The sequence below is a fragment of the Aulonocara sp. 'chitande type north' Nkhata Bay genome, linkage group LG19 (genome assembly GCF_057382095.1).
Source record: "Aulonocara sp. 'chitande type north' Nkhata Bay isolate Kocher_YH1m ecotype deep benthic linkage group LG19, A_spYH_male_GT1.1, whole genome shotgun sequence".
NCBI lineage: Eukaryota > Metazoa > Chordata > Actinopteri > Cichliformes > Cichlidae > Aulonocara > Aulonocara sp. 'chitande type north' Nkhata Bay.
The window spans coordinates 16,325,717-16,351,513 of NC_141362.1; the positions used below are offsets into that span (position 1 = coordinate 16,325,717).

General features: G+C 41.1%; 1 protein-coding gene across 5 annotated transcripts in view; it reads left to right on the forward strand.

The window, feature by feature from the left end:
- sobpa (sine oculis binding protein homolog (Drosophila) a) overlaps positions 1 to 25,553 on the forward strand; it is a 62,008-nt gene extending 36,455 nt beyond the window's left edge. For 2 of the 5 annotated variants that reach the window (XM_086276003.1, XM_086276006.1), the window contains 4 exons: positions 8,460 to 8,540; positions 9,514 to 9,609; positions 18,585 to 20,610; positions 23,258 to 25,553. In XM_086276003.1, coding sequence (XP_086132129.1) covers positions 8,460 to 8,540; positions 9,514 to 9,609; positions 18,585 to 20,609 — 2,202 coding nt within the window. In that variant the 3' untranslated portion in view covers position 20,610; positions 23,258 to 25,553. The remainder of the gene's footprint in view (positions 1 to 8,459; positions 8,541 to 9,513; positions 9,610 to 18,584; positions 20,611 to 23,257) is intronic. The other 3 variants (XR_015126513.1, XM_086276004.1, XM_086276007.1) reach the window with 3 other exon arrangements.
- Positions 25,554 to 25,797: the final 244 nt, after the last annotated feature.

Here is a 25,797-nt window from a genome sequence, read left to right on the forward strand (position 1 = left end):
GGCGGTTTGCGTGGTGTACGCTGCACAAACCAAATCTGAGTGGAAAGATGCCAACCAACGGAAAAGTTCACCGAGTTTTCAGCTCCAATCTTGGACAGTTTGGAGGATTAAACTAGAATTAAGGGTGGAGTTTCAGCTGGAGGTAAAAGCTGCTTAACTGTCACACTTTTACACGCAGCTGTATGTTTTCCTACTTTATCTGACACCCACACATACGCCGATAAACAAGCTTTCTCATTGGACACAGTGCCAAGATTAAGTTAGGCAATTAGCAGTGATGGATTACGCTCCGTGAGTGTGAAAAAAGGTGGAATGAGAGCAGGCTCTGCTTTGCATGTACGCGAAACACATTGTCTACAAATCATTTAGGGCTGGATTTTGAATGCAGGAAGCTGTAACAAATGCTTTGCTGTGGCATCAACTGTGATGAAATGTTGCTTGTTGCTGTTGCAATAGCTCCAACAATCTTTTTTTTTTCTTCCATCCTCAGCTGGCTTTGAGTTTCTCAGCTTGAGCTCCTCAAAACACAGTTGGGCTTTAGTTTGTAATTTTGCATCTACTTCTTATCTTTTAATTTTGCATTTGTACAAAATAAAGAAATATTGCTCGCATGCTTGAAAGAAAGCAGGATTTTTGCTTATATGCAGGTTTATTTAAAAAGTTTAACCTATTTTAAAGCAATGAAATCATTTGATTAAACCTTAAACTGCAATATTTGCAATTTCTGTGACATTATTGTACATTTTTGAGATAATTACACCAAATTTCTAAAATAGCTGGAATTATTTGATGGATTTGCTTTTACTGTACTTATTTCTTTTGTTTTCTCTATCTCAAAGCATCAAAGTAAAATCATCAGTGTTAGGTTTCCACTTTACTGTAATCATATTACACTTTACTGTTTGACTAATGTCATACATTACTAAGTTAAATTCAGTAAATTTCATTACACTTACTAATCACACTTATAGTTCTTGTTCTTGATTGCCATTAGAAAAAAATAACATCAAATGTGCACACATCCTGTCAAGAGCTGAATTTTCAAAGGTAACAAAAGCAAGTGACTCCATTTCTGCCCATTAATGTTATTGCAGTAGAATCACTGTGGTCACAGGCCACAGCATGTTTCTGTTACGTGCTCTTTGAGCTGGTTTTCTTCATCTCGGCATTTGGCTTTGTGTTGATACCCAAACACTGAGACAAAGATCTTGTGCATTTCCTTGTTAGAATAAGGATTTGTGCCAGTGTGTGGGACTGTAGCATAAGGTTTGTATTGTTAGCTGGCAGTTATGTGACAGTGTGACTCAGGCTACCCTGCTGAGTATTGCAAAAGTAATGTAGTGAGTGCTGTAATGAATTACTTTAATCAGAGAGAAACAAGAAGCGAGTTACGGCCCAACGCTGGCAGTCAAGTTTTAGGCATGATGAGGACATTTTTTATGCGAAATTCTTGGAAAACACTTTGCTACCTGTGAAGTAATCATTCTTAGTGTTTGCAAAGGTTGTAGGGTATTAGGGTAAATGCCTAAGATCAGATATTAATTGTGTATGTCTTTTTTAAGCCATCATATGCACAATACTCCATCTAATTATCAAAATCTGCCAAACCTACAGGTTTAAGTCATGAGATATATAAAACATTTATGCAAAGCAGTTATAAAAATTTGTGAATCTGTAAGAGACAGAATGCAGGAAGTCCAGTGCTTCCCAGCACTGTTTTGTTACTGAACTACTGCACTTAATAGGTCAATTTTTTGGTTTGTGTGAGGTATTTTAGTACAAATAGTCTACGTGTTTTGTTCTTGACAGTGCTTTGCGCATTCTTTCCTTTTTGTTTCTTCTGTCTAGTGCAGTTTACTGTGATGCATGAACATATTTCCCCCTCAATATACATATGAATGTTCTCTCTTCTTTAAAAAGTAGAATTTTCCTTCCAGGCTAGAAGTCAGCATCTAAAGAGTGTTCACTTTGGTACAGAACAGCAGTCAGGCATGCTTCCACAAATAATAATCTGGTAAATAGACACTGAAAACAAGACATTGTGGAAATTAGAAGATGAGGATCAGTGTCATCCATCCATTTTCTTAACTGTTAGGGCTGTGGGAGAGCTGCAGTCTATTCCAGTGTACGCCCTGGGTAGGTGACCATTCCCTCTTACAACCATTCACTCTAGAACGATCGGTTAACCCAACAAGCATGTCTTTGGACTGTGGGAGACCCATGCAAACACCAGGAAAACATGCAAACCGGCATGTTGCTCAGTGATCATTGCACCACCATGCTGCTGGAGTGGACCATTATTCTGGCAAAATACTATATCTAAACACTTTCACCCCTCTGGTTTGCAGAAAATGAACTTTTCACTTTGGTGTCACTGACATATTCAGGTTTGAAGGTGAATTATAGCCTTTTTCAGCTTATCTATATCGCTTTTTTGAACTTATGAACTGCTTTGCGAGTTTTATCTTTAGACGTGAGAACTACAAAACTATGCATGCTACACATGCTGCACATGTCTCAACTTCTAGCAAAAAGATCCTCAGCAGAACCAAATGCAGAACATTAGGAGTATGTGGTGTATATTTTAAGGATTTATGGAAACGTGACAAAAATGCACTGCAGGTCGTTTGAAGAGCTTTCTAAATTGAGACAATTAGAAAAATAACAAATTTCTGCCAAACAAATTGAACAGGAAAAGGTTTATGAGGTTTATGGCACAGAAAACCAGAACAGCACCACAAGCAGAGAAAAGTGCATGAAAAATAAATAATCAAATAAAGAAAAAACAATGAGTGAAAGCAGTCGATTACAAGGAGCATAACCTGACACAGGTGGGGAAAAAAAGAAGGAGAAAAAGGGAAAAACGGGACGTTGGGTACTGGAGATATGCAAAGAAAGGTAATTACCAAAATAAAACCGGAGTGGATGTAAGGGAGGAAGGATAGGACAGAGGAAGGCAAAGAGACGGAAGAGCTGGAGACACATGAACATAGAAATATCAAAAAGAATAGCAGTAAAATTAAACAGGGACCAAACTCAACTGATGCGTACACTGAAGACCACGACAGCATGACACATTGCATTGAAATGTATGTTACATTATCTTTGCGTTTGTGCTGGTTTGGTTGTTTTTATGAAGGCTTCAAGCATAGGAGTGTGCAGGGTGATGGTCTGTAGAACCTGTTACTGTGTGAGATTGCTTGTGAGGAATAGATCAACTAAAACTTATATTAGAAATATAAATATAAAATACAAGTTAACTTCTTTGGGTTTGCAGTGAATATTTCTTCAAGCAAAATTGAAATCATGCAGTCTTTCTTGTATATATAATTTCATTTTTTCTTTATAAGTCTTTATGAAGAAAACAGCAAAACTGCATGCACGTGAGCCACATAATTCGTAAAAGCATGAAGCGGCTAGGGAGGAAGCCTCCAGTTTGTGTCACACGGGTCGTTTCTGTTGCAGTGCGAGGCTTTTTGTTCACACCATGAAATGCCCCCCCTGGAGACCCCAGACCTCCATCAGTGTCTTTCCCTGGGAGCTCCCTCCAGGCGCGAGGGGGCAGAGTGCCGCTTCATGTCAGCCCAGAAATGTCACATCACCTCAAACACGCACACGTCTGCTTCCACACAGCCCCGTGGTTGCCTCCCCGCTCCGGCAATTTGCTTTTGCATCTCCACCGCCTGCCGAGGAGGGCACGCGCCCAGGAGAGACGCGTAGGGGGGGCGAGGGTGTGTGAGCATGCACGTGTGTGTATGTAACTGCTCCTTCTGCGTGTACGAATGCAGCTCCTTGTGGAAATTTTGAGTGCGCGATGAAGTGTGTAAAGTGTCTAGCAGTTACGAAGCCTTGAGGCCTGCCTGACACAGCTGCAGGGCACAAAGAGGAAGGTGATTATCTCATAGCTGCCAGCTATTCAGCTCAAATAAAGACAAAAGTAACTCCGACTAACTAGGAGACTAAAAGTGAAGCCACGTACATGAACTTAGAATGTGTTGGTGTCATTTCTAAAACTTGCACTCAACTCACATGAAAAGTGCAATAAAATGTACTTTGTGTTTTATTTGCAGGTACAGTGGCGATGTGCAATTTAGCATTGCACAGCTCACAGCAGATATATTAAGATGAGCATTTGCTGCATTAAAAAATAGAGATTTAGTAGAAGGAAACTGGCCTGCAACATTATATATGCAAAAGTTACATTTAGAGCCACATAAATGTTCAAGAGAGGAACATTGATGCATATGTTGCTGTAAAGAAAGTGACTGGAGGGTTTTTCTTGTTGTTTTTTTTTAACCACTTCCCACTTGCACACCCTTGTAAAAATGTAAGTGTAAAGATCAGAGCCTCATGCATGCATAAATCTCCAGTGATGCTTTGCAAACAAAATCGAATGGTTTGTCTTTCCAAGGTGCAGAGAGTAGAGGCAAACTTGTCTTTTGATTTGGGGGGGGGGGGGGTGCGCCCGTTCACTTCCTTGCCTGACATTTGCATAGTGCCAGGATTGCACCTTCATTTCAGGATTTGGGATGAGCTCTAGTGCGCGCGGCTGTGTTTGTGTTTGGATTTGGAAAAGCCTGCCTACGAGCGCCTTTCTTTGGGAGGTGATGGGCACACACACCTGGACGTGTATGCATGCCCAGATGGAGGCTTGCGTGGTGGCAGCTGGTGTGACGTCCCGTCAGGACAGTGGAGCCGGCAGAGAGGAAATCAACGTGCGATGTCCTGCACTAACTAACTAACTATCAATCTATTTATTCGTCTATCTATCTGTCTGTCCATCTAGCCATCTATCCATGTCTATCTGTCTGTCTAGCTATCTATCTCAGTCCCATCCCCTTTATCTGTGTGGCTCCCTGTGTGTGCCTCACGCCTCGTTCGCAGTGCCAACACCTCATTAGTACAATATGCAAATGAACTGGCGCTGGGCCAGAGGGTCAGAGCACAAACTGGAGGCAGAATAATAGCACAATGGTGCATCTTTTTGTGTATCAGAGAGAGAGAGAAAGAGTGTGTGTGTGTGTGTGTGTGTGTGTGTGTGTGTGTGTGTGTGTGTGTGTGTGTGTGTGTGTGTGTGTGTGTGTGTGTGTGTGTGTGTGTGTGTGTGTGTGTCCAAATGCCTGCCTAAAATGATGTGATTGTTTATGTGTGGTTACCTGACTTTGAGTCAGTGCGATGTGTCCGTACCCAAACTCTGGAGCCATATGTAGGTCAGCCTACACCTCACAGCTTCTAAATAACCATGACCTCATAAACCCTGTCATGAAAGGTTGGAGAAAACAAAATCAAAGTAAAAATACCCCCCCAAAAAATGTGCCTGTTATTTTGTAAATTCTCACAAAACAAGGTTTTCTGTCAAATCTGTACACTGTGTCGTTTCTGGTACAAACAACAGCATGCTTCGTGACTCAAGACAGCAGTATCTTTGCACCAGGCTTGGAATGGGAAACCCTACCTGGAGGTGATGAAAGCAGATGGGAGTGGAGGCAAACTCAATCAGTCTCTGGACTAAAAATGTAAAATATACGCCAGAGTTGCCCTTTGGTATCATCGAGAGATGAAGAGAGCTGGAGGCCAAATTACCCATGACAAATCAAAGGTTGCAGGGAGCAATTTAAAGGGAACATAATATGAAAGAGCGCTACTCAAATCAGCGGTTCTTCTGTCAGTGCACGGGCTCAATTTGAAATGTCAGCTTCGGGGCTGCAAACGGCATGATGTACATGTCTAATCGAGGTTAAATCTCAATTTCTGATAACAGTGTCTCAGCACCCCTTGGCTGTAAAATATGAACTAATTTGATCACACTGGGGTCTACATTATATAAAAGTGCATTTCATTTAATGAAACACAATGGAGCCATTGGGCACCGTGCCAGACAAAGCTTCTCCAATAACCTCTTTGTAACAGAATTGCCCACACCTGGCACAGCAGCACTGACTGCCTCAGTTTTCACACTGCACATAATGAATGACTCACAGGGTGCAGGAGAAGGTGGCTCCTTTTCCAGCTGGCGCAAACATGTAAAGGAAGTTTGTATTTTAAAAGCATTGCCATGGAAAGTAAAAGCACAATAGCTATTCGGGCAAATTAATCACATTATCGTTATTTGAGGTTGTATAACTAATAGATAGGTTACTGTAAATCCTACAGTTTAAGCCCCAGTATCTTTCTAATCAGCTTTAGCATATTTGGAGTCTGCAGCATGTTCAGATGCATTTAACCTGAGCTAATCTGATTCATGAAGAATGTGTGCCCATAAATATGGAGTAATTTGTGTATGCACTGAATGTTTAATGCACAAATCCCAGATTCATCATATTTTATTTACGTTTATAGCATCCTCAGCTCACACACGCTCACACACAAATGAATAGCTTAAGAAAATAAGCTAAACCGCCATCATTACCGAGGGAAAACATTAGAGGTTTGCCTTTTCTGGCGTCACATCTTTCCCCCGCCGTATCCTTCAAGGTAAACGTGTTTCCTTATATAGCAAAATGTAGCCGTGACAGTATTAAAATTACACATGGAGGTTATGCTCCTGATTCTGATGGTAAGAACAGACTTGGCAGGGACACCAGTTTTTCTAAATGTTTTTTATGCCTGTTGGGAACATCTCTTTGGTTTTGTTGTCCGGTTAGAGCGTTAGCTCGTTTTTGTCGAGGTATGTTTCCGCCTATTGAAACCCGAAGATCAACAAATTATATATTTTTTATGAACTCCTGTGTGAGTCTCTGTGTCATTTTCTTCCATTCTGAGATGATTACACTTAGCTAGATTAGGAATGCTGACACCATGAGTGAAGTGAGTAGGTGGATCGTCTGCTCGGTGAAAACAAAAATAAAACTTGTAAAGTTATTTTCCATCTTTCTCGTTAGACAATTTGCAAGATGGAGGTTATGCAGATCTTTTCGCAGTTTGACACTACTTATGTTATAATTAAATCAACAATGGTAGGACTAATAAATGCTAAGTTTAGCAAACATAAATACACACAAATCACATTTTCTCAGGTCAAGTTAGTTTCATTCAGTAAAACATCTTTTTGCCTTCTTTGTTGAGTTCTGTTAACTTTTTCTGGCTTAAGGTTTATAAAAAACTAACGAGCTTGCTTTCCGCCATTAAGATTATCAGCAGAAGAGGAAAGATTGATTTCAGCCACTTGCGGGAAAAAAAGCAAAAACATATTTTCATTGAAATGCATGAACTGATATCATTAGCTAGCATAATGGCTGTGTGGGTGTGAGCAGATTGTACTTGCACGACATCTCCCTCGCTCTTTGGGTTAGTTAGCTCGTGGCACCTGTTAAGGTGGACCACCCTCCACCTTCCAGTACAGTTACGCCAACCTCATGTTATGTCATTCAGTCATTACAGCAAGCAGAGTGGAGGGAGCTCTTTGAGGTTGTCTTTGTTATCATTCCAAGCCAAATATATCAGAAACTTTAGCAAACGGCCACACCGAAATTTAACTCCCTAATGACTCAAATTATTGACACTTATTGTTCTTGCTGCCTTGGAGCAAATGTGACCACATAGTTTTCCTTGGAGTAATAAAGTATTCTGATTCTAATAGCTGGTTTTGATTTTAAGCTAAAACACTGTATATGTGCCCTAAAACCAGTGACCACAACAAGGTCACAGACCACACCTTTACTATATTAAAGTCTGGACATTACAGCTAAATTTAAAAATGTTGGATAGAAGAGTAAACCTGGGAGGAGGCAAAGGATTATTCCAGGAAAATCCAAGTAGCTGACCTGCAAGGTGAAAACAATATCAGCCTCAGTGCTGCAGTTGGCAGTATATTCAAAGGGACAAGCTATTAAGCAAGTAATGGAAGCAAGTTATTCATGTAGAAAAAGTATTGGCTGAAATGTCTTTCAGACATTTTTGGTGTTGTTGTTTTTTTTTCTTAAATTAAAAATTGGGTTAAAATGAGGTGAAATGTATGGAAGCCCGTTTCCACCACTTAGGGACAAAAAAAGGATCCATAACTCGAAATTTTGAGAAAAGTAACTCGAAATTTTGAGTTAGCACTGCCAATCAGTAATCTACGTGAATGACCTCATTTCCTTGTTACCCAGAAGCTGAAGCCCTCAGCTACAAATGCTACAGCTAAGCTACCAGTATTACATCCAGTCATGAATGCACAGATTGCTGAGTATTTTCAGCGTGGCTTCAAAAATGATGAAATCCTTGTGTTATTAGCTGAATCACATGGCGTTACTATCAGCCAACATACTCGCGAAAGAGCCAATTTGTTGCGATCCTGTTTTTAGTGCGCGTTACTCTGCGCCATATGCTTCCGGGTAACAAGAAAGTGACCTCATTCTCGTAGATTACTGATTGGCAGAGCTAACTCGAAATTTCGAGTTAATAACTCGAAATTTCAAGAAAATAACTTGAAATTTTGAGTTATGGATACATTTTTTTTTGTTTTGTTGCTTTTTTAGTGGCGGAAACGGGCTTCCATAGAAATGAGACAACGCTTCAACCTTCAACAAGTCTCTGAATCTCCTGAATCATCCTTCAAGGTAGGATCAAAAGATTCTGAGAACTGAGCTCCATAAAATTTTAAAAGCTTGCCTGTTTTAAATTTGACTGATTTCCCATTCAAGGTCATCTTCTCGGGTATGTCCTGGCAGTTTTCAGCATGAGTGCTATTTCAGCATTTCTCAGTGTAAGTCCAATTTGGGCCCCTTGCAGGCTGAACAGTGTGAACATGAACTTGGGAATTTCATTTGGAAGATCATTGACAGAGCTGAAGAGTGCATAGTTTCAGATTCTAAAGGCAGAGCGTCAGGTGAGGAGCAAGACTGACGGCATGCACCCTGAATTCAAGTCCCCGGATTGAGACATCAACATGGGGTTTAGCTGTAATGTCCTGAGGTCTCAGGAAGACCAGGGAGTGAGTCCTTTTTGGCCACATGAGCACAATCCTTGCTCTCCACCTGGACATGTCACTATGATATTTGTTCACTGAAAATCAAGTTGAAGGATTACACACCAACTGGAACGGTACAGGTGTGAGGGGACACAATGGGAATAGCACTCACTGAGAGATCTAAACATAAAAGCTGAGGTGCACAAGAAGATGTTGTTGGAGGGGGGATCACCCAAAATTCAAATCAGATAAACCTTTTGATTTTCATTGACCTGTTCTCAGAACTTTTTGATCACACCTTGTATCTTAGATTGATGGGTGTTAAATAGGCACAATTGTTTGCAGCATTTTAACTGCCTAAACTAAATGTCTTGCACACGCGAACTGCACATACACACCTGCACACTCACTCGCTGTTTTGTTTCAGAGGATCCTTAACCCCTCACCCCTCGCCCGCCCATTGGTTTGATCACAAACCAATGGCTTTTCACCCATTTTACAGTCACCATTTCTGTTCATCTTTCTCATTGTTTTTTTTTTTCCCATTTCTGTTTCCTTGTTGCCTCTGTTCACGTGTTTATTTTGTCCATTCGTAAAAAGAAGCCATTATTTCTCCCCCCCAGGCAAGAGACGACGATGGCCTCGGTGGGAAATTACCCCTGCACAGCTTTGCTCAGGACACGCCCAGGCTTGTCTTCAAGACAAACAGCGATGTGCTTGTAAGGACCATACCCATTTAATGCCAGACAAGAGTTAAGCTTAATGGCTTCTGCACAAATATGTTTTGATGTTGTTCTTTGTTTAAAAATATGTAATTTTCAAGTCATGTCTGAAATGTGCCTGGGCTGGTTTGTGTTTGAGAATTACTGTCAAAGTAAAGCAGGCTCTTCCTCAAACCTCTCCAAACAAGATGCTGCACAAGATGCTTCACTTAAACGTTTCCATTTGTTATGTTCTGAACTTTTTTCATGCTTTACCATTTATTTTGCCCATTTTCATTTTTCATGTAGTGAGCTGTGTCAGTCTTTTTAGGAGCTGTCAGACACATGCAGTCTCACAGTTAAAGCAGGTGTATAATATTGCAATAATAGCAGTGAAGCTAAGTTGGCTTTACTGAATAATATTTATTGGAAATGTTGATATACCTGTACATTTTACAAGTACATGCCCATATCCTGCTCTGCCATAAAAGTGCCATTTCAGTCCATTGTTAGGTAATTGCCAGGCAATGTGATGGTGCCAAATATATCTTAGAGGAAGGATCATGGTCAGCAAGAACACTTAAGTTAGTTGTGACATTTAAACAATGCACAGCTAATGCTATAGAGACTCATGGGACCAGGCAACAGTTTTCCAGTCTTTTGTTGTGCCGTTGTGTTGAACCCATATGAATTGTAACTTCAGTTTCCTATTCTTGACTGACAGAAGTGGCATCAGGTGTGGTCTTCTGCTGCTGTAGCTCATCTGCTTCCTAGTTGGATGTCTTGTGCATTCAGAAATGCTATTCCTCATCCTTACCTAGATTGTAAACAGTGGTTTTTTGAGTTACTGTCACTTTCTTATCAGTTCAGGGCAACCATTCTTCCCTGACCTGGCTGGATCAGGTGACCCTGAATCCTCCCTTAGTTATGCTGCAGTAGTAGTTATGCTTCCCATGATGCACTGAGTGTTTCTTATTCACTCACAATCTGTTTATACACCTCTTTGCATTTAAACATGACTTGTTATCAATGTTCCCTCTAATTTTTCACGTGTCTGAGCGAACACACAAACTCCCTGAGAGGCCCCTTGGACCACTGTGAGCAACAGCAGACGTGTGCACTGTGGTCACGCCAGCATTGAATCCATCCACGGTTTATTAAAATAATCAAATTACAGCATTTACATTTATGTTGGACTACTTTTAATTAACTGCTTTAGCCCCACTTACAATGAAAATTTAAAAAAATCTTGCTCATGACCTGTGTAGTATTTTAACACTATTGGAAGTTAAAATAAGAGAGTCCTGTAACTCTCTTTCTCTGCAAAATACAGTATATAATGACCAATGTTGGGCAATTAATTCTTCAAAAAAAGTATGTTATGCAAAGTAGTTATGCAAACAACAAAGTTTTTTGCAGCTATTTACGTAAAAATGCAGCCAAGGCGTTTTTTAAAATAAACATTTCAAACTATTCACAGAACAATCAGCTGTTCTGCATCAAATCTGATGCCACACAAATGATTTGTGCCACTCCAAAAAATAATTTCTGTCCACTATGAGATAAAGGAGAACAACAGCCTGATACCTGCAGGCCTGACAACAGGAGATGTATCACTGCTGTAACATTCAGCAGTCATCTCATTGTTCTGACACACACAACAAAACTACTGACTACACTACACACTAACTACACAAGATTTGCGCTAAAAGTCTCAAATCTCTCATATCTCAAAACACCTCCGTCACTCCTGAAACTTCCTCCCTTCCTAAACAACTAAATGCGATGTTACCATATCATTTTTAATTGGTCGACATGGTACATTTTTCCACCAATAGGAAAGGGTGGGGTTTTTTGGTTTTGTTTTTGCTCACAGGCTTTCGAGTGTTTTCCTTATAAAATGCCGCTTTTACCGTTCCTTCCCACAGTAAATATAAACAACGACAGTATTCAGGAAGAAAACCAAACATTGCACATATTTTTATCATAACTCTGGTTTTATGTGGCCTATCAACACAATTTAAAAACTGGTATAAAGTCCGCACTTTTTCTGTCAATTGTTCCGTCTGTCCTTCATTACCGTGGCTTCACTCCACATCAGCCACGCCGCTTTGCTTGCTAAAACACCGGTGTCGGCACATAAGGACGCTGTCATAGCCTGTCAACGACATTGATTAGCTGCGTGTATACGAATGTGAATCACATCATTGGCTGGACTATGGGATAAGGTGGCATCGTTCTAATCCCATACGGAAGCAGCCAGTCACTTACTGACTAACACTGCAAAACAGAATTGTTAAAGTATTAATTTTAATTTCAATTCAGGTTAGATTTTTTTTTTTTTGTGCGCAACGCAGATTTTCTGTGCACAGAGACCGTGCCAGCAGTGCGCAATTGCGCACGTGCGCAGCTTAGAGGGAACATTGCTTGTTATTAGTCTTTGTCCCTCTTCAGCAGTGCATTTTTGTCCCCTCTTCCTCCCCTCACCTCCCAACCACAACAGCTGGCTGCCCCTTCCTGAGCCTGTATCTGCTGGAGGTTTCGTCCTGTTAAAAGGGAGTTTTTCCTTCCCACTGTCACCAAGTGCTCGCTCAAAGGGCATCATTTGATTGTTAGAGTTTGCTTTCTGTTATTGTAGGGTCTTTACCTTACAATACAAAGCGCCTTGAGACGACTACTGTTGTGATTTGGCGAAATAGCAGTAAAATTGAATTGAACTGATGTCTGACATCAACTTTGTTGATGACGCCCATACAATATATTTTTCTCTTTTTCGGACCATTCTCTGTAAACCCAAGAGATTGTTGCGCGGGAAAATCATAGTAGATCAGCTGTTTCTGAAATACACAAGTGTACCTAACAAAGTGGCTGGTGAGCATATGTTGCAATATTCAAGTTTTGTGGATATAAATGAGATGTTATTATCAAAAAAAAAAGTAAACAAAAACTGTATGTTGTCTTCTAAAATCTTCTAAAAAATTCTGCTAAATATAAATAAAAACTATTTGTAAACTTAGTGGGCTTTCAAATTTATCACAGCTTCTGTCACAGCTTCTATATATATCTATATGTCTGTTGATAACAGTAATGTTATGTTTCTAGGCAGCTAGAGTGTACCGAGTTTGAACCTATGTGTAGAACACTGGGAGCTCCAGCTTCTTCCACAATTGAAAAGTGTGTTAGGTTAATGCCCAGGACATTGTTGCAAAGGAGATTCTTTAATCTCGAGAATTTCACGTGTTTGTAATGCGAAACAGGTGTACTCATTCATAATATTTTATTGGACAATCTTCCAGTCTCCCATTCCAGACACGTGGAATCATTTTTTAACTTTTGTATGTTCAGGTTTTGTTTCCTAACGAATTTATTTTATGTTGACCAACTAAAGGCTATAACATTTACTTTAATACAACATGCTTTTGCCTACACGACATCAGCTACTCAGTACCAAAGTCTTTGCATAGTTTATAATCAACTAAAACCAAAGGATCCAGTTACATCAGAGCAAAGTGTCCATCTGCAAGATTCAGTCTAGCGCTGATCATACAGGACTTGGTCTTCAAGACACCAAATTTTCTCTTTAAACTCTTGTTTTATAGAAGCGCCAACTGTTTATGTATCTACAATGCTGTCTGACAGACTGTCTGGAAAATGCAATATTAAATATTACTGCATCTCCACTCTCCCTCTCTGTGACAGCTGGCTTTTCCCTCCACCCCTCAGTCATTCAAAACAACCATAAGAACTTCTGACTTCAGACATGGCCAGACGTATACCTCTGAAATTGGCTTTTTGATAGGCTGATCAGCACTACTTACGCTTGCTTACCTGACGAAGAAGCTATCCTGAGTAGCTTGTTAGTTAGGCTTGAAAATGGAGGTAACAGGCAAAATAAAAGTAACTTCTCCTCACTGAGAAGCAGTCTGATGCCAGTTCTTCAGATTAGGAAGATGTTGATGTTTAGCTGTTAGATTTCGAGATGTATGCAGGGTCACCTTAAATATTTCCACTGATTAGCATTCAGTGACTACACTACATATGACTGGTGTATAAGTGTGTAATTTTCTCATGACTGAGAGGCATTCACACACTCACCATGTCGCTTACTTGGATCTCACTGTCCATAGCTGACAAGGGAAGGACTTTGAAGACATGTTTGACAAAAAAGGAGATGAATGAATCTGTGCTTGTCCAGATCCAAATGAATTTATGTATTTAAGGGTGTGGAAATGTATCTCCTGTCGGTAAACGCCTCAAAGTTAAACCTTTCCCCTGAAGAGACTCTAGTGAACTGTTCACCAACAGCTTTTTCTCCAGTTTGTTGTCTCAGTTTGCTATGTGCAGGCTCTAGCCTCAAATTCATCACACAGATATTACAGCAGTATTGATTTTTCCCAAACCCTGCAAAAAAAAGAAGAAGCATATAACTGTGCTTTCTATGGAAAAGCACCGAGTAGATATCTCATCTCATAGATCTCCCGTCTGCTGCATTGACATTCAAACACAATCCGCCAGGTCTGCCTCGTCTCTCTTGCAGCTGAAGTTATTTTACTCGCCGTGCGTGCGTGAGCGTGCGCTGTGAAATATAGCACAATTGAGCTTCACCTGGCCAAGTGAGAATGGCCTTTGTGTGTCACATCTATAATGACTGATGGGATGGCTGGCTGTGAAAAGAGCCACCTCACAGAGAGTGCAGTTCTCCTGCGTCTTGGCTTTTAGCTGCAGTTTAAAACTTTTCATCCATTCAGGTTTTGATGGAGAAGTCAGGTACACTATGTAGTCAGTATAAAACACTGGGAGAGGATCTGTACCAGATATGTTTCCTCTTTTGTAAGCCAAGTAATTATAACCATTGCAACAATGAATGAGGCAACTGGAAACTGATAGTTTGGTTAATCATAGTAATAAGTCCACATGTTGCAGATGGTCTTTAAAGCCTTGCCAAAGTTTAATTTTCTTGTGTAAACATCAGTGTAAGCTTTACACTGTTTTCTTCTTCCAGTGGACCAGGTGCTTTAAGATGGCAGTCTGTTGCAACATGATCTAGTTTTTGGACTAAATCCACAGTACAGCCAGCTCAGTGTTTCTGTCCGCCTCTTCTCAGAATCTCTGATGAACCCAAGCCGTCACGGGTGGATACTTTGCTGCAGATTGTTTGGAGTGTAAAATAACAAAAAATCCAAGCCCTGCTTCAAGCACCTGGTTCATTTTCATGTGTTTAATCTTTGTGTTTTGCACTTTGTGATTGTGGAAGCAATGTGAGAAGTGTCAAAAGAATCGCATATCGACCTTAACAGGGCGGGATACCCAAGCCTGTCCCTTGATGCACTTTTCTTGCTTAAACCTCCTCATTTTCAGCGAACCTCTTCATCATACATATAAAACCACTTCAGGCACCACAACCTCTTATGAAACCTTACAATCTCTGCACCGTCTGAAACTCTCCAGCCTCTTAACCCGCTGCCACCTCCTCCTTCGCCTTCCTCTTCATCTCCTAAATCCTACGTATCCTTAGAAATCTGAAGCCCCTGCCTTATATGGAGAATCCAAACTGCCAAAATCAATAATAATTTTTTTAAAGCCCTGGCAAAATGAAAAATTTCACAAATTATCTTTAAAAAATGTGACGTAAGTGGATATTTTTTATTTAATTTGCCTCTGTATGTGTTTTTCTTTGTATTTATTCCTTTCGTTTTAAATTTTATACATATTTCTGTTTGATGAAAGGAAAACAAAGTCAAAACAAAACCGAAACATATACAGCAATAGAAAAATGTTAAAGAGTAAATGTTAATAGAGATTAATAAGTAAATAAGTCAATAAATAACATGGTAAACTAAACGAGGAAGCAAGTAAATATGAAGATTCTTACGTTAAAGATGATAATTCAATTATAAATATGTCACAGTTTATAAATTTGTGGATTTCTACATTTATTTCTAATATTTTGGTGCATTGCATAATTGCAATAAATTTCTATATTTTTAATATTTCGGCAGTTTTTGTCCTCCACAGAATTAACCTTTTCTATTGGGTCATTCTCTTTGAATGCAGCAAACTAAATGCTGTTTATTTATTGCTCTAACCTCTGAGAATGTCTCAAATCCCCTCACAAATCACCTCACCTTATGTGTTCATTTTTTTCTTATGCACTAAAACATGTCGCTGACTAATGTGGGAATTCCTAAAATTCCTAAAATTCCCTAGACTCTGGATTGGGTCAGAGAGTCAGAGGAGGGAGAACATGTCGACCACTGGGGTGCTTGTTTAGAAGCCGGATAATTGTTGTAATGCAAACGGTTAAACTACACCGCCGATGCTGGTTCGTTGGCCACGATGGAAATAAATGACCATAATTACATTCAACTGCAAACATCTGTGTGCAGGAGCCGGGAGAGAGCGAGAAAGAGAAAGCACAACTCCATTAGCGTAATGCGCAGTGAAATTTCACTCACGGTGCAGAAAGTCGTTAAGTGCTCTCCATCTGTCTTTCTGAGTCGAGGAAATTTTCAGCACATTTATTATTTAAAATATCCTGGGCATACCATTATCAAACTCAACTTGTGAGAGCACCTTTTTGACTTTTACTCAGTCGTGGCTCATTGAATTAGTGAGGACTAAATGGGAAGTTAAAGCATGTAGAATTCAAGGGACTGACATCCGAGCGCTTCCAGCGCCGTGTAGTTCAGTCTCTGATCTGTTTTTGCTGCTCTCCGGCTGCTTCTCTCAAACTCGGTTCAGTTTTTAAGTTAGAGTGACACTCTCTAATGACTGTCAAATGCAGACTTTTGCCCTTTTCGTGAATGCCTCTGCTTCAACCAGTTCACCTCTGATGTAAAGCACATAATCGAGGCAAGCAACCTGATGTTTTACACATGTTGCAGTTGAAGGACAGCACACTGTGTTTTCTTTTTGAAATCCTGGCCAGTGCTGCAGTGCATCTGCCCAAAAGCCCATGTGAGTCCACTGTCTTTCAGCTGCTGCCAGACACTTTCCTGCCAAATAATCCAATGTTGCTATGCAGCTTGCAAAAGGAGTTTATCCACCTTCCGGTTGCATCCCTCGACTTATTAACATTCAGCAGGGGGGCTTAAGGGTCTGTGTGATGGATGGATGTCGTTGAAGGGTCTGACAACTGATTAATGCCTTAATTATCTCCAGCGAGGACCTGCCACTCCTCCCAGAGCTGACAGAGTGAGCTGTGTGTGGCCTGACGAGTAACTCCGTGTTCAGGGCTCGCCCACTGCTATCTGCTCTACCAGGGTCACATTCATTTTCCTCCCCTCAAAAAATCTGCACGTTTTGCACTAAAAAAGGTGTATAACGTTGATGAAACAGTGCAGCAGTGCGTTTTGGGATCTTTGCCATTGCGGTGACTAAGAAAGACAACTTTTCAATTGAGCCTCCACATGTTTGGATCCAGCCCAGGTTTGCATTCTGCATACAGAAGCAATCTCTGAAGTCGAGTCCATTTTTTGAATGTAAAATGTTACTGTTGACTTACAAGGCTTTATGCAACCAATCCACCTACTATATCAAGGAACTATTAACCCCTTTATAGCCATGTTGCCATGTTACATCAGCTCTGCTTTAACCCTTGTGTGGTGTTCGTATTTTTGTTACTCAGCCAGTGTTCATGGGTCTGGTGGACCCGCTAGAGTTTTGGCTTTCCAAATTAACACTATCAAACAATTTTATGTTAAATTACTCAACAGATGTTTACTTCATCCCAATTACAAGACATATGAACAGCAAACATGGTTAATTTTTTCCCTTTACCTTTGTTAGATCACATTTATGAATTAATGTGCTTCTCGTTTTTCTTTTATATAAAATGTTATAAATAAATCAGTTATAATCAAGTGGAGTGAGTGGAAAGACACAACACATTTACACGTGAAAAAATAATTAATTGTTTAATTTTTCTTTTGAAAAAAACTGAACACGGGTCTCACAGACCCGAACACCATACAAGGGTTAATAGGTAGAAATCTCAAGTAGAGCCATTTTGGCATCTGATGCTGCTTTGTGTGAGTAAGAAAGGAGTCAAGAGAAAAGAAAAAAGAGGGGAAACAAACAATACAACATAAAACACCTGACAGGAACTGGTGGCAGAAATCACAGATCAGTTACATGCAGCTCTGGAGGTACAGCAGAAGGGTCCAGGGAGAGAGGAGGATGCAAAATTATGCAGTATATAAATATAAAAAAGGCATATGAATGCATGGGTCCCAAAAGAAATACACACTTTTCACGTGTAGCCGGCTTTACTTGATTAACTGATTTTAACTGCAATCTTACTAATATTGCAGTCACTTTAAGTAAATAGTTTTCAGCAAACAACTGTGGCTTTTAGCCAAAAACCTCAGAGCTCGACTGAGAAAAATAATGTTAGAAAATGTGAACGTTTTGCACCAAGCTTCAGCCATCACCTGCAACCTATAAAGATATTTAAAGTAAAACATTTCACCACCCAAAGAACAGCACAAAATTCTGTTATTCACCCATTTACCCATTACACCAATATACAGTGGTCCTTCTACCGTTTAACCTGATTTGACTTGTTGACCCACAATTCAATACCAGTGTGAGGGAAATCGTCTTTTTGTGTTGTGCTTCAGGCGCTGGTCTTTATAGCCAACAGAAGGTGTAAATGGGCATTTCTTGTTAAGACAGAAGGTTAAAGGCAAAGTCACTTCAGCAGCTGAACGCCATTATGCGAGCATAAGATAGAACACATAAATATGTCGAAAGCAGAACTTCAATGTTAAATGTTTCTTTTTTTTTCAGCAGATCTGTAAAAGTATTTACAATCTACATCAGCTTCCTTAAAAATAATCTTTCTCTAATGAGCTTCTCTACAGATGGTGTGGAGACTAAGCGTCTTCCCCACATTTTTCAGAGAATATTTTGTAGTGGATCATCAAAAACAGATCAGGAGTCCTTTGTATGCAGGCTGACAGGTGCTTATATATGTGTGTTCCTTTTTGCAGGTGTGTGACTGGTGCAAACATATTCGCCATACTAAGGAGTACCTGGACTTTGGTGCTGGTGAGCGGAGGCTGCAGTTCTGCAGTGCCAAATGCCTGAACCAATATAAGATGGACATTTTCTATAAAGAGACCCAGGCTGCCCTTCCTGGAGCACTGTGTAACCCAGGACACGGAGCTGGAGGGGAGGGTAAGCCGGAGTGCAGTTCAGGAGTGCAGCTGCTCACTCCTGAATCCTGGGGAACGCCGCTAACGGACCTTCGACGTAAAGCTCCCTCACCTGGAGGGCCTTCCGCCACCTCAGTTTTGGCCCCTTCCACATCTTCAGCTGCCTCACCCTCAGACACTGCAGCTGTCTGCTCCCCATCCTCCTCCTCTTCAGTCAAAATCCCCACACCCAGACCCCATGAGAGCCCCTCACTTCCCCCACCACCTGTTCCTGCTCTTCACCCACCAGTCGGGGTCCCCTCTGGCAGCCCTCCCATGGTGATGACACCCCGGGGACCCATGCCCCTGCCTCTGTTCATGGAGCATCAAATGATGCAGCACATCCGCCCCCCATTTCTTCGCACCTCTGCCCACCCAGGAGGACCCAACAGCCCGCTGTCAAACCCAATCATTCCTGGTATTGGTCCACCACCACCTCCTAGGACCCTTGGTCCTGCATCAAGCCCCATGCACAGGCCTCTGCTATCTCCACATGTCCACCCTTCATCTAATCCCAACCCTGGCATGATTCCCCCACACCCTGGAATCCCCATGCCGGGCCTACCGCCTTTTCCCCCAGTCAACATGATGCCCAATGGACACATCCCCCTGCCCCCAATGATGAACTTTGGCATGCCGTCCTTGGCTCCATTGGTACCTCCCCCAACTCTCTTGGTCCCTTATCCTGTCATTGTACCCCTCCCGGTCCCAATTCCTATTCCAATCCCTATCCCCTTCAACCCCAAATCCTCCAGGGACCGACCTGAGAGTACTGGTTCTGTCCGAAGTGCTCCAGAGTCCTCAGAAGCTTCAGCTTCTAGGCCCCACTCTCCAGGCTCCTCTGGAGGTGATAGAGGGAGCCAGAAGATAGAGCCAGCTGGAGGGCGTGTCTCTCCTGTGCGGTCAGAGAGAGGAAGGACAGTGGAATTGACCGTGAAGGCAGAGGACAACTCAGGCAACCTTTGTCTCAGCAGTGGCCCTGGATTGATGGATGGGGTTATTGATCTAACAGTGGGCCAAAGATCATGCCAGCAGCAGGTAATTCACAGGATTCTACCTGGTGTCCAGGTCAAAGTAGAGCCAGAGGCAGATTCAAGATCTCCACCAGCTGCTGAGCTGGGCAGGGAAGGGAAGAGCCATCGTGATGAAGGTGAAGGGGCTCTGCTCTCACAGGAATTCCTCAGTGCTGCGGAGCCAGAAGGGGCCACACACCCTAACACACTGGAATCATCAGCCCTACCTTCCAGTGCTCCCAGCAAAGCTTCAGTGAGCCAGAAGAGTCCCCACTATTCTAACCGTACAACACCACCCTCACCAAGTACAGTACGGACCCAGCCCCCATCTTTACCCCAGCACCAGACTAGCCCTGCTGCCCCATGTAATGTGATAGTCAATGGTACAGGATGGCATCCACTTCTCACGCCTGCGTTCGAATCTGACCGAAGGGGAGAGGCAGGAGAAGGAGAGGCAGAGAAGCACCCAGCTAACGGTGAGCTTGAGCGTGAGGCGCTTAAAGAGAACAATTGTTCCGTAGGTGAATGGGAGCCAGGGAAGCGGGTCTCAGCACAAGATGAGATGGGTAACACGGTGGAGGGTAAGCCAGATCCTGACTCCAACTTGGAGGAGGGTGAGCATGCCTACGCCCTACCGCTGCTGTCGACCGGAGGCTGTGTTGTCATACAGCCTGTGCCAAAGCCCGCCGCCGACAAGACAGCCATCCTCTCCTGCTCCATCAGCGCACCGCTATCAGCCGCTGGGAGTCCTGAGCTCGAGCCGCCGCTGAAGAGGAGGTGTCTGCGAATTCGCAATCAAAACAAATGAGGTGAGTGTTTTCCCACAACCGACTTGAAATATAAATTCAAACATATTTATTCAGTGACATTTCATAATTCACAGTCGGGGGTTTATCAAATTAAGAGTTGGTTTTAAAAGTCTCTTACTCCCGAGGGTGCATCTTTAAACTATTCAAAATGACTCCCTTCAGTTGAAAATGTTCTTTAACAAGCTGTTTCATATTTATAATCTTCACATCTGGAAATCTCTGGCAACCGGATTATTTTGTATTTTGTCATTTTGAAAAGACATAATAGGGTTGATCACTTAATCAGAATTTCAACAATGTGATGCTTGATTCAAGGGCAGACTCGGTGTGCCCTCGTGCAGTCACAGTGGAAAGGGTCAAACAAGCATTAGTTGAATTATTACCTCCAAAATAATGCCAGAGTGCAGGTTCCCTGGCATTAAATCCACTGTGACAGACGGACTGCAGGTGATGTATGAGATTGTCACCCGGAGGGGCACTCGCAGGGACTGGCACTGAAAAGACTCTAAAAGGGTTAGTGAAGCAGGAGGGAACCTGACACAAAGCCCATTTGTGAAAAGATTAAATGAACCAGCACACCTACAAGGTGGTGTTAGTACAAGCAGGCTGTGCACAAGGAGGGCCTTGTCCTCTTAATATACAGCCAAACCATTCTGAAATAAAACCTTAAGACTCAGCAACATCACATAAACAAATACATTTATCCTAGATGTTAGGAGCATTTGGAGTCATGTGATTAGCCAACACTCATTTACCAAACATACATTTCCACATGAGCTTGCGCCTTGATGTCATTTTACAAGAGGAATACCCGTCTTTGCTTTACTGTGACTGGCAGTATATGAGCTTCGGAGTTTGAATGAGGAGCCTTTTATGCCATTAATGCCAAATTTAATGATGCAATCCTCGAGTTATTAATTAAATGAAATTGTATTCAAGAGCAATTGAAGACCAATTCAGGTTGTGGTAACATGAGGCGAGTGCTCTGAATAAGATTAATTGGTAACGACAAAAGATGGAAATCAAGCCCCCTGCACACTCAGCGCTGCTAAACGCCAACCAGCAGCTGAAATAAACAGAAGTGATGCGCTGCAATCTGCAAGTACTGATACAGTAGCAAAAATATGGAGGATCAACAGTGCCTCCCCCGCTTGCTTTCTGGTAAATGGTTGCGCAAAATAATAACCAACAAAAAAATCATTTAAGTTTTTTTTTTTTGTTTTTTTTTTTTTTGTTTTTTTAAAGTTAGAAATTGATTTGTATTTAATCCCCGAGCAAAACATGACTTAGTACTTGGTGGAAAAACTCTTGTTGCTAAGTACAGTAGTAAGATGTTTATTGTAGTAGCTGATCACCAAGTTTGCACGTGTCTCAGTAAGGATTTTGTCTCACTCCCCAATTAAGGAAACTCTAAATCCTTTAGGTTTCTTGACTGCTGCTTGGCAACTTAAAGCTTCAGCCCCCTCCATAGATTTTCTGTAGGATAGTGGTCTGGAGACTGGAGACAAGTTCTCTTTCCTTTGCTGGAAGAACCATGACCCATCTTTAGTGTTCTGGATGAAGGAAGGGAGTTTTTGTCCAATATTTTATGGTACATGGCCCCATCCAGTGTGTTGGGGACCCTGTACCCTTAACAGAAAAAATAGCCCCAAAGTCCCAAACACAGCAGGCACATTTAATGCCTAAGAGATCGATTTTAGTTTCATCCGACCACAACACTTTCTCCCAAGCCTTGTCTAAATCACTCATTTAAGTTCTGAAGAAAAAATGCAATCAGGTAAATCCATTATGCCTACATTTATTTTAATACTCCTTTTTTTTTTGTTTTTAAAAAGAATAACAAAGTACCACAAAATCTATTTATTTTACTCAATATTTATTTTCCCATTTGGTTTATTATTTATATTACTTTGATTTTGATTATTTTGTCCGTTTAATTTATTGATTCTTTTTTGGGGGAATTTAATTTCACTTATTTTTAAAGTTCCATATTTATTTCTGCATTATTTTCCCTTAGAATTTATTCTCCTCTTGTTTCTCCCAACCTAAATGAATGACTCCGTAATTAAACAGAGAAATTCCAGCAAATAAAAAATAGAAGCTAATTAAATTCTAAATATTAATTCATATATTTCTCGAATTGATTTATGCCTACAATAGTTTTTTTTATATTATTTTAGTGCACCTGATTGCATATTATTTTTAATAAAGTCATGTATTTATTTTTTATATATATTTATTATTTATCTAGAGGGTTTTGGTCCTCCATAGTGTGCAAAATGTGGAATACCATATCTCACCTTGCCTGCAACATCACAAGGCATTCATTATGAAATATTTAACACATTATGTAAAATTTATTCCAATAGAGACGCAGAAGCTGAATGTTTTATTCTTTATTTGCCCAAAAGTGTCCTCAAGCTGATTCTGATTGCTGGGAGAATAAACCACAAATTAGGAAGTGCTGTTAAAAATCTGCATGTTCCTTAATTTGGCCCTCAGTAGTTTTAACACCAAAACTGTCTTTGCTCTGAGCATCCTCCACTCTCCCACTTACCTTCAAATGAAAATACCTTGAATTCATGCATCAGCTTTGCCCGAAAACAGCTCTGACTCCGTCTAATTCTCCTCCCACTCTGCTTCACAGATGGATGCTCTGAGGACCGCAGTGCCATCAACGACACTCACTTGTCCACCCCCCACCTCCAAATCACACACACACACACACACACACACACTGTCCTCATCCTTACCCATCGTCCAGTCTACCAGCACCACAAATCGCCTTTGATGACCGATGAGTCCAAACAAACATGATGATGTGTATCATAGCCAAGTGGACTACTGTTGTCTGTGCGACAGACACTCTGATGGCCACCAGGACCGTTTGATCCCTGAACTGAAGTCAGTATATTCCTGCAACAGGAGGAATTTACCCCACTGCTCCTCTCCTCATTTAGAGACTCTCAGCCACACTGCCCCTTTAGACTTCAACCCACCCTCCCCTATCGAACAAGTACTCTCTGTATTGTCTTTTTACTATGGAACGCACTGTAGTGTCCGATATTCAAATCTGCTGCTTGAAAATTACTGAAGGAGCCCCTAAAACTGAAACGCTTCAATCCAACTTTGTGCCACACCACAGGTATAAAATCTCTGCTCCTGTAAGTCTTATTTTTATCACTTGTCACTGAGCTGTAGAGGCATTAAAAATCAACTTGGCATTTGCTTGTTCACCAGAAATGTTTGCACATAGATGCCACACCGGTTGCTTCAGTTCATGGAATGATGAGTCAAAGCAGGCGCCATATTGCTGAGGAGGAGCCAGACTTTTTAATGCACGTATGTCTATGGAAGCAGTAGATACACAATTAAATACCAGGATGATTTAATGAAATTTCAAACTGATTTTCAAGCTATTTGATTTGTCATTTCCCCAGATTTTCTGTTGATAGTTCCAAAGTATCAGATATTAAGATTACAAATCTGCAGCTGCTTTTCTGTGATGTTCTGACTCTGAAATGTAAAAACTGATGGGATTATATCATTTTCAAGAGTTTACTGTCACCTTGAAATATGAGCTGGAGACGAGTCATTTGGCTCAAGTGCTGCTGTTCGTGAATGCCTTTTATCTTTTGGGAAGGCACACACACACAAAAAGTCATTCTGAATGCTCTGAATGCTTCTGGAATGACAATTCATGCACACTGTAAGTCAGTTTAAAAGAGAGTTGCACAAAGCAGCACAAAAGTTTTCACGTTACACAGGAATGGCTAAGAACACATAGTGAGTTCCCCCGAGCATGATGGTGGCTGCAGAGATGCATCTCTCAAGCCCAGATTTGGTATCTGTGTGTTAATGCACGTGCTTGTTCACAGCCAGCAAAAATGTCCTTGCCAACCTTGTCACAAAGTTCTGGGTGAATCCAATGGGATTAAGAAATCTGGGAAATCTTTTTTTTTTTTTTTTAATGGATGGGGGCATAAAACCACCTTCACATATGTTGAGAAATATTCTGGAGATAACCTTCACCAGCAAGTAAGTGTGTGGGTGGAATCGTGCATCTCTGCCATTTTCCGTTGGCATCTGTCTGTTTGCTCTCCACTGAATTCAGTTTTAGTGTTACACAAGGATAAGATGGAGCTGTCCTGATAATCATTCCTATTATTGACATTTTCTCTACCCTCTGGAATGCTGCCCGTGTGCTTAAACAGTAATCTTTGCTAGTAAGAGTAATAACAGAGAGCATTTCAAGGCTTACTTGCACCACCAAAAGAACTGAGATGGCATGGCAATGTGGAAGCATCCTCCAGCCTGCAGTGGGTACTCGCTTCCGCAGGCTAGTACTTAATCTTTTCTATAATACATTACCAGTGATGTTTCTGTCATGGGTTAGTTTGAGACTGACTGCACTGAATTTTGAGGGGGATGCAGGGGGAAGCCAGCTCTTTCATAAATTATTCTTGTGGGACTGAAGGGAAAACTGCTGAAGTAACACAACAGAAACATTTGAACAGTAAACACACAGAGGACAAATTCTTTATGGCAATATTTTGTCCACTAACTCTGCCAAGTTGGTTCTTTTTTTGCCAATTCTTTTTTGTTTTAAGAAAGTATTTTCAGCATTTGTAGATCCTACCGGGAAGATTGAGTAAATGCAACACAACTATCACCCATCCAGTTTGATCTGATCCAGTTACACATCGGCTGTGAGCTGGGACGCCATCAGACAAAGCCAGCATTTAGTTTACACTCCTATGGAGGAGGTGCACTGTACCAGTGTGAGACAAGGTATTATCACATGCCAAAGGCCTCTGGTGTGTTGAAACAAAACATGTCACCTAGTTTTTAGTGGAAATGGGATTTTAAACTGAACATTTGACTGGATAATTTATAGCTGCCAAAATAACAAGCACTTATTTTGAAAAAAGAAAAGAAAAGAAGACCCAAGAGAAGAGAAGTGGATGTCAAAAGCATCATTACTATTATACTCTTTTCGGTTTAGACCTGTGATATGTCACAGTAAGCGTGACATAGAATCTGTCTTAAAATGACAAAGTGATCTTCAATTATCGTTTGTCTTGCACCCTGATTTTCTTTAAACTATTAGTATAAAAGTAAAAAATTATTTTCTACACTGTAAAGACCAGACTGAGCTTTTCCTTACGCCCGTATTCACAAGCATAC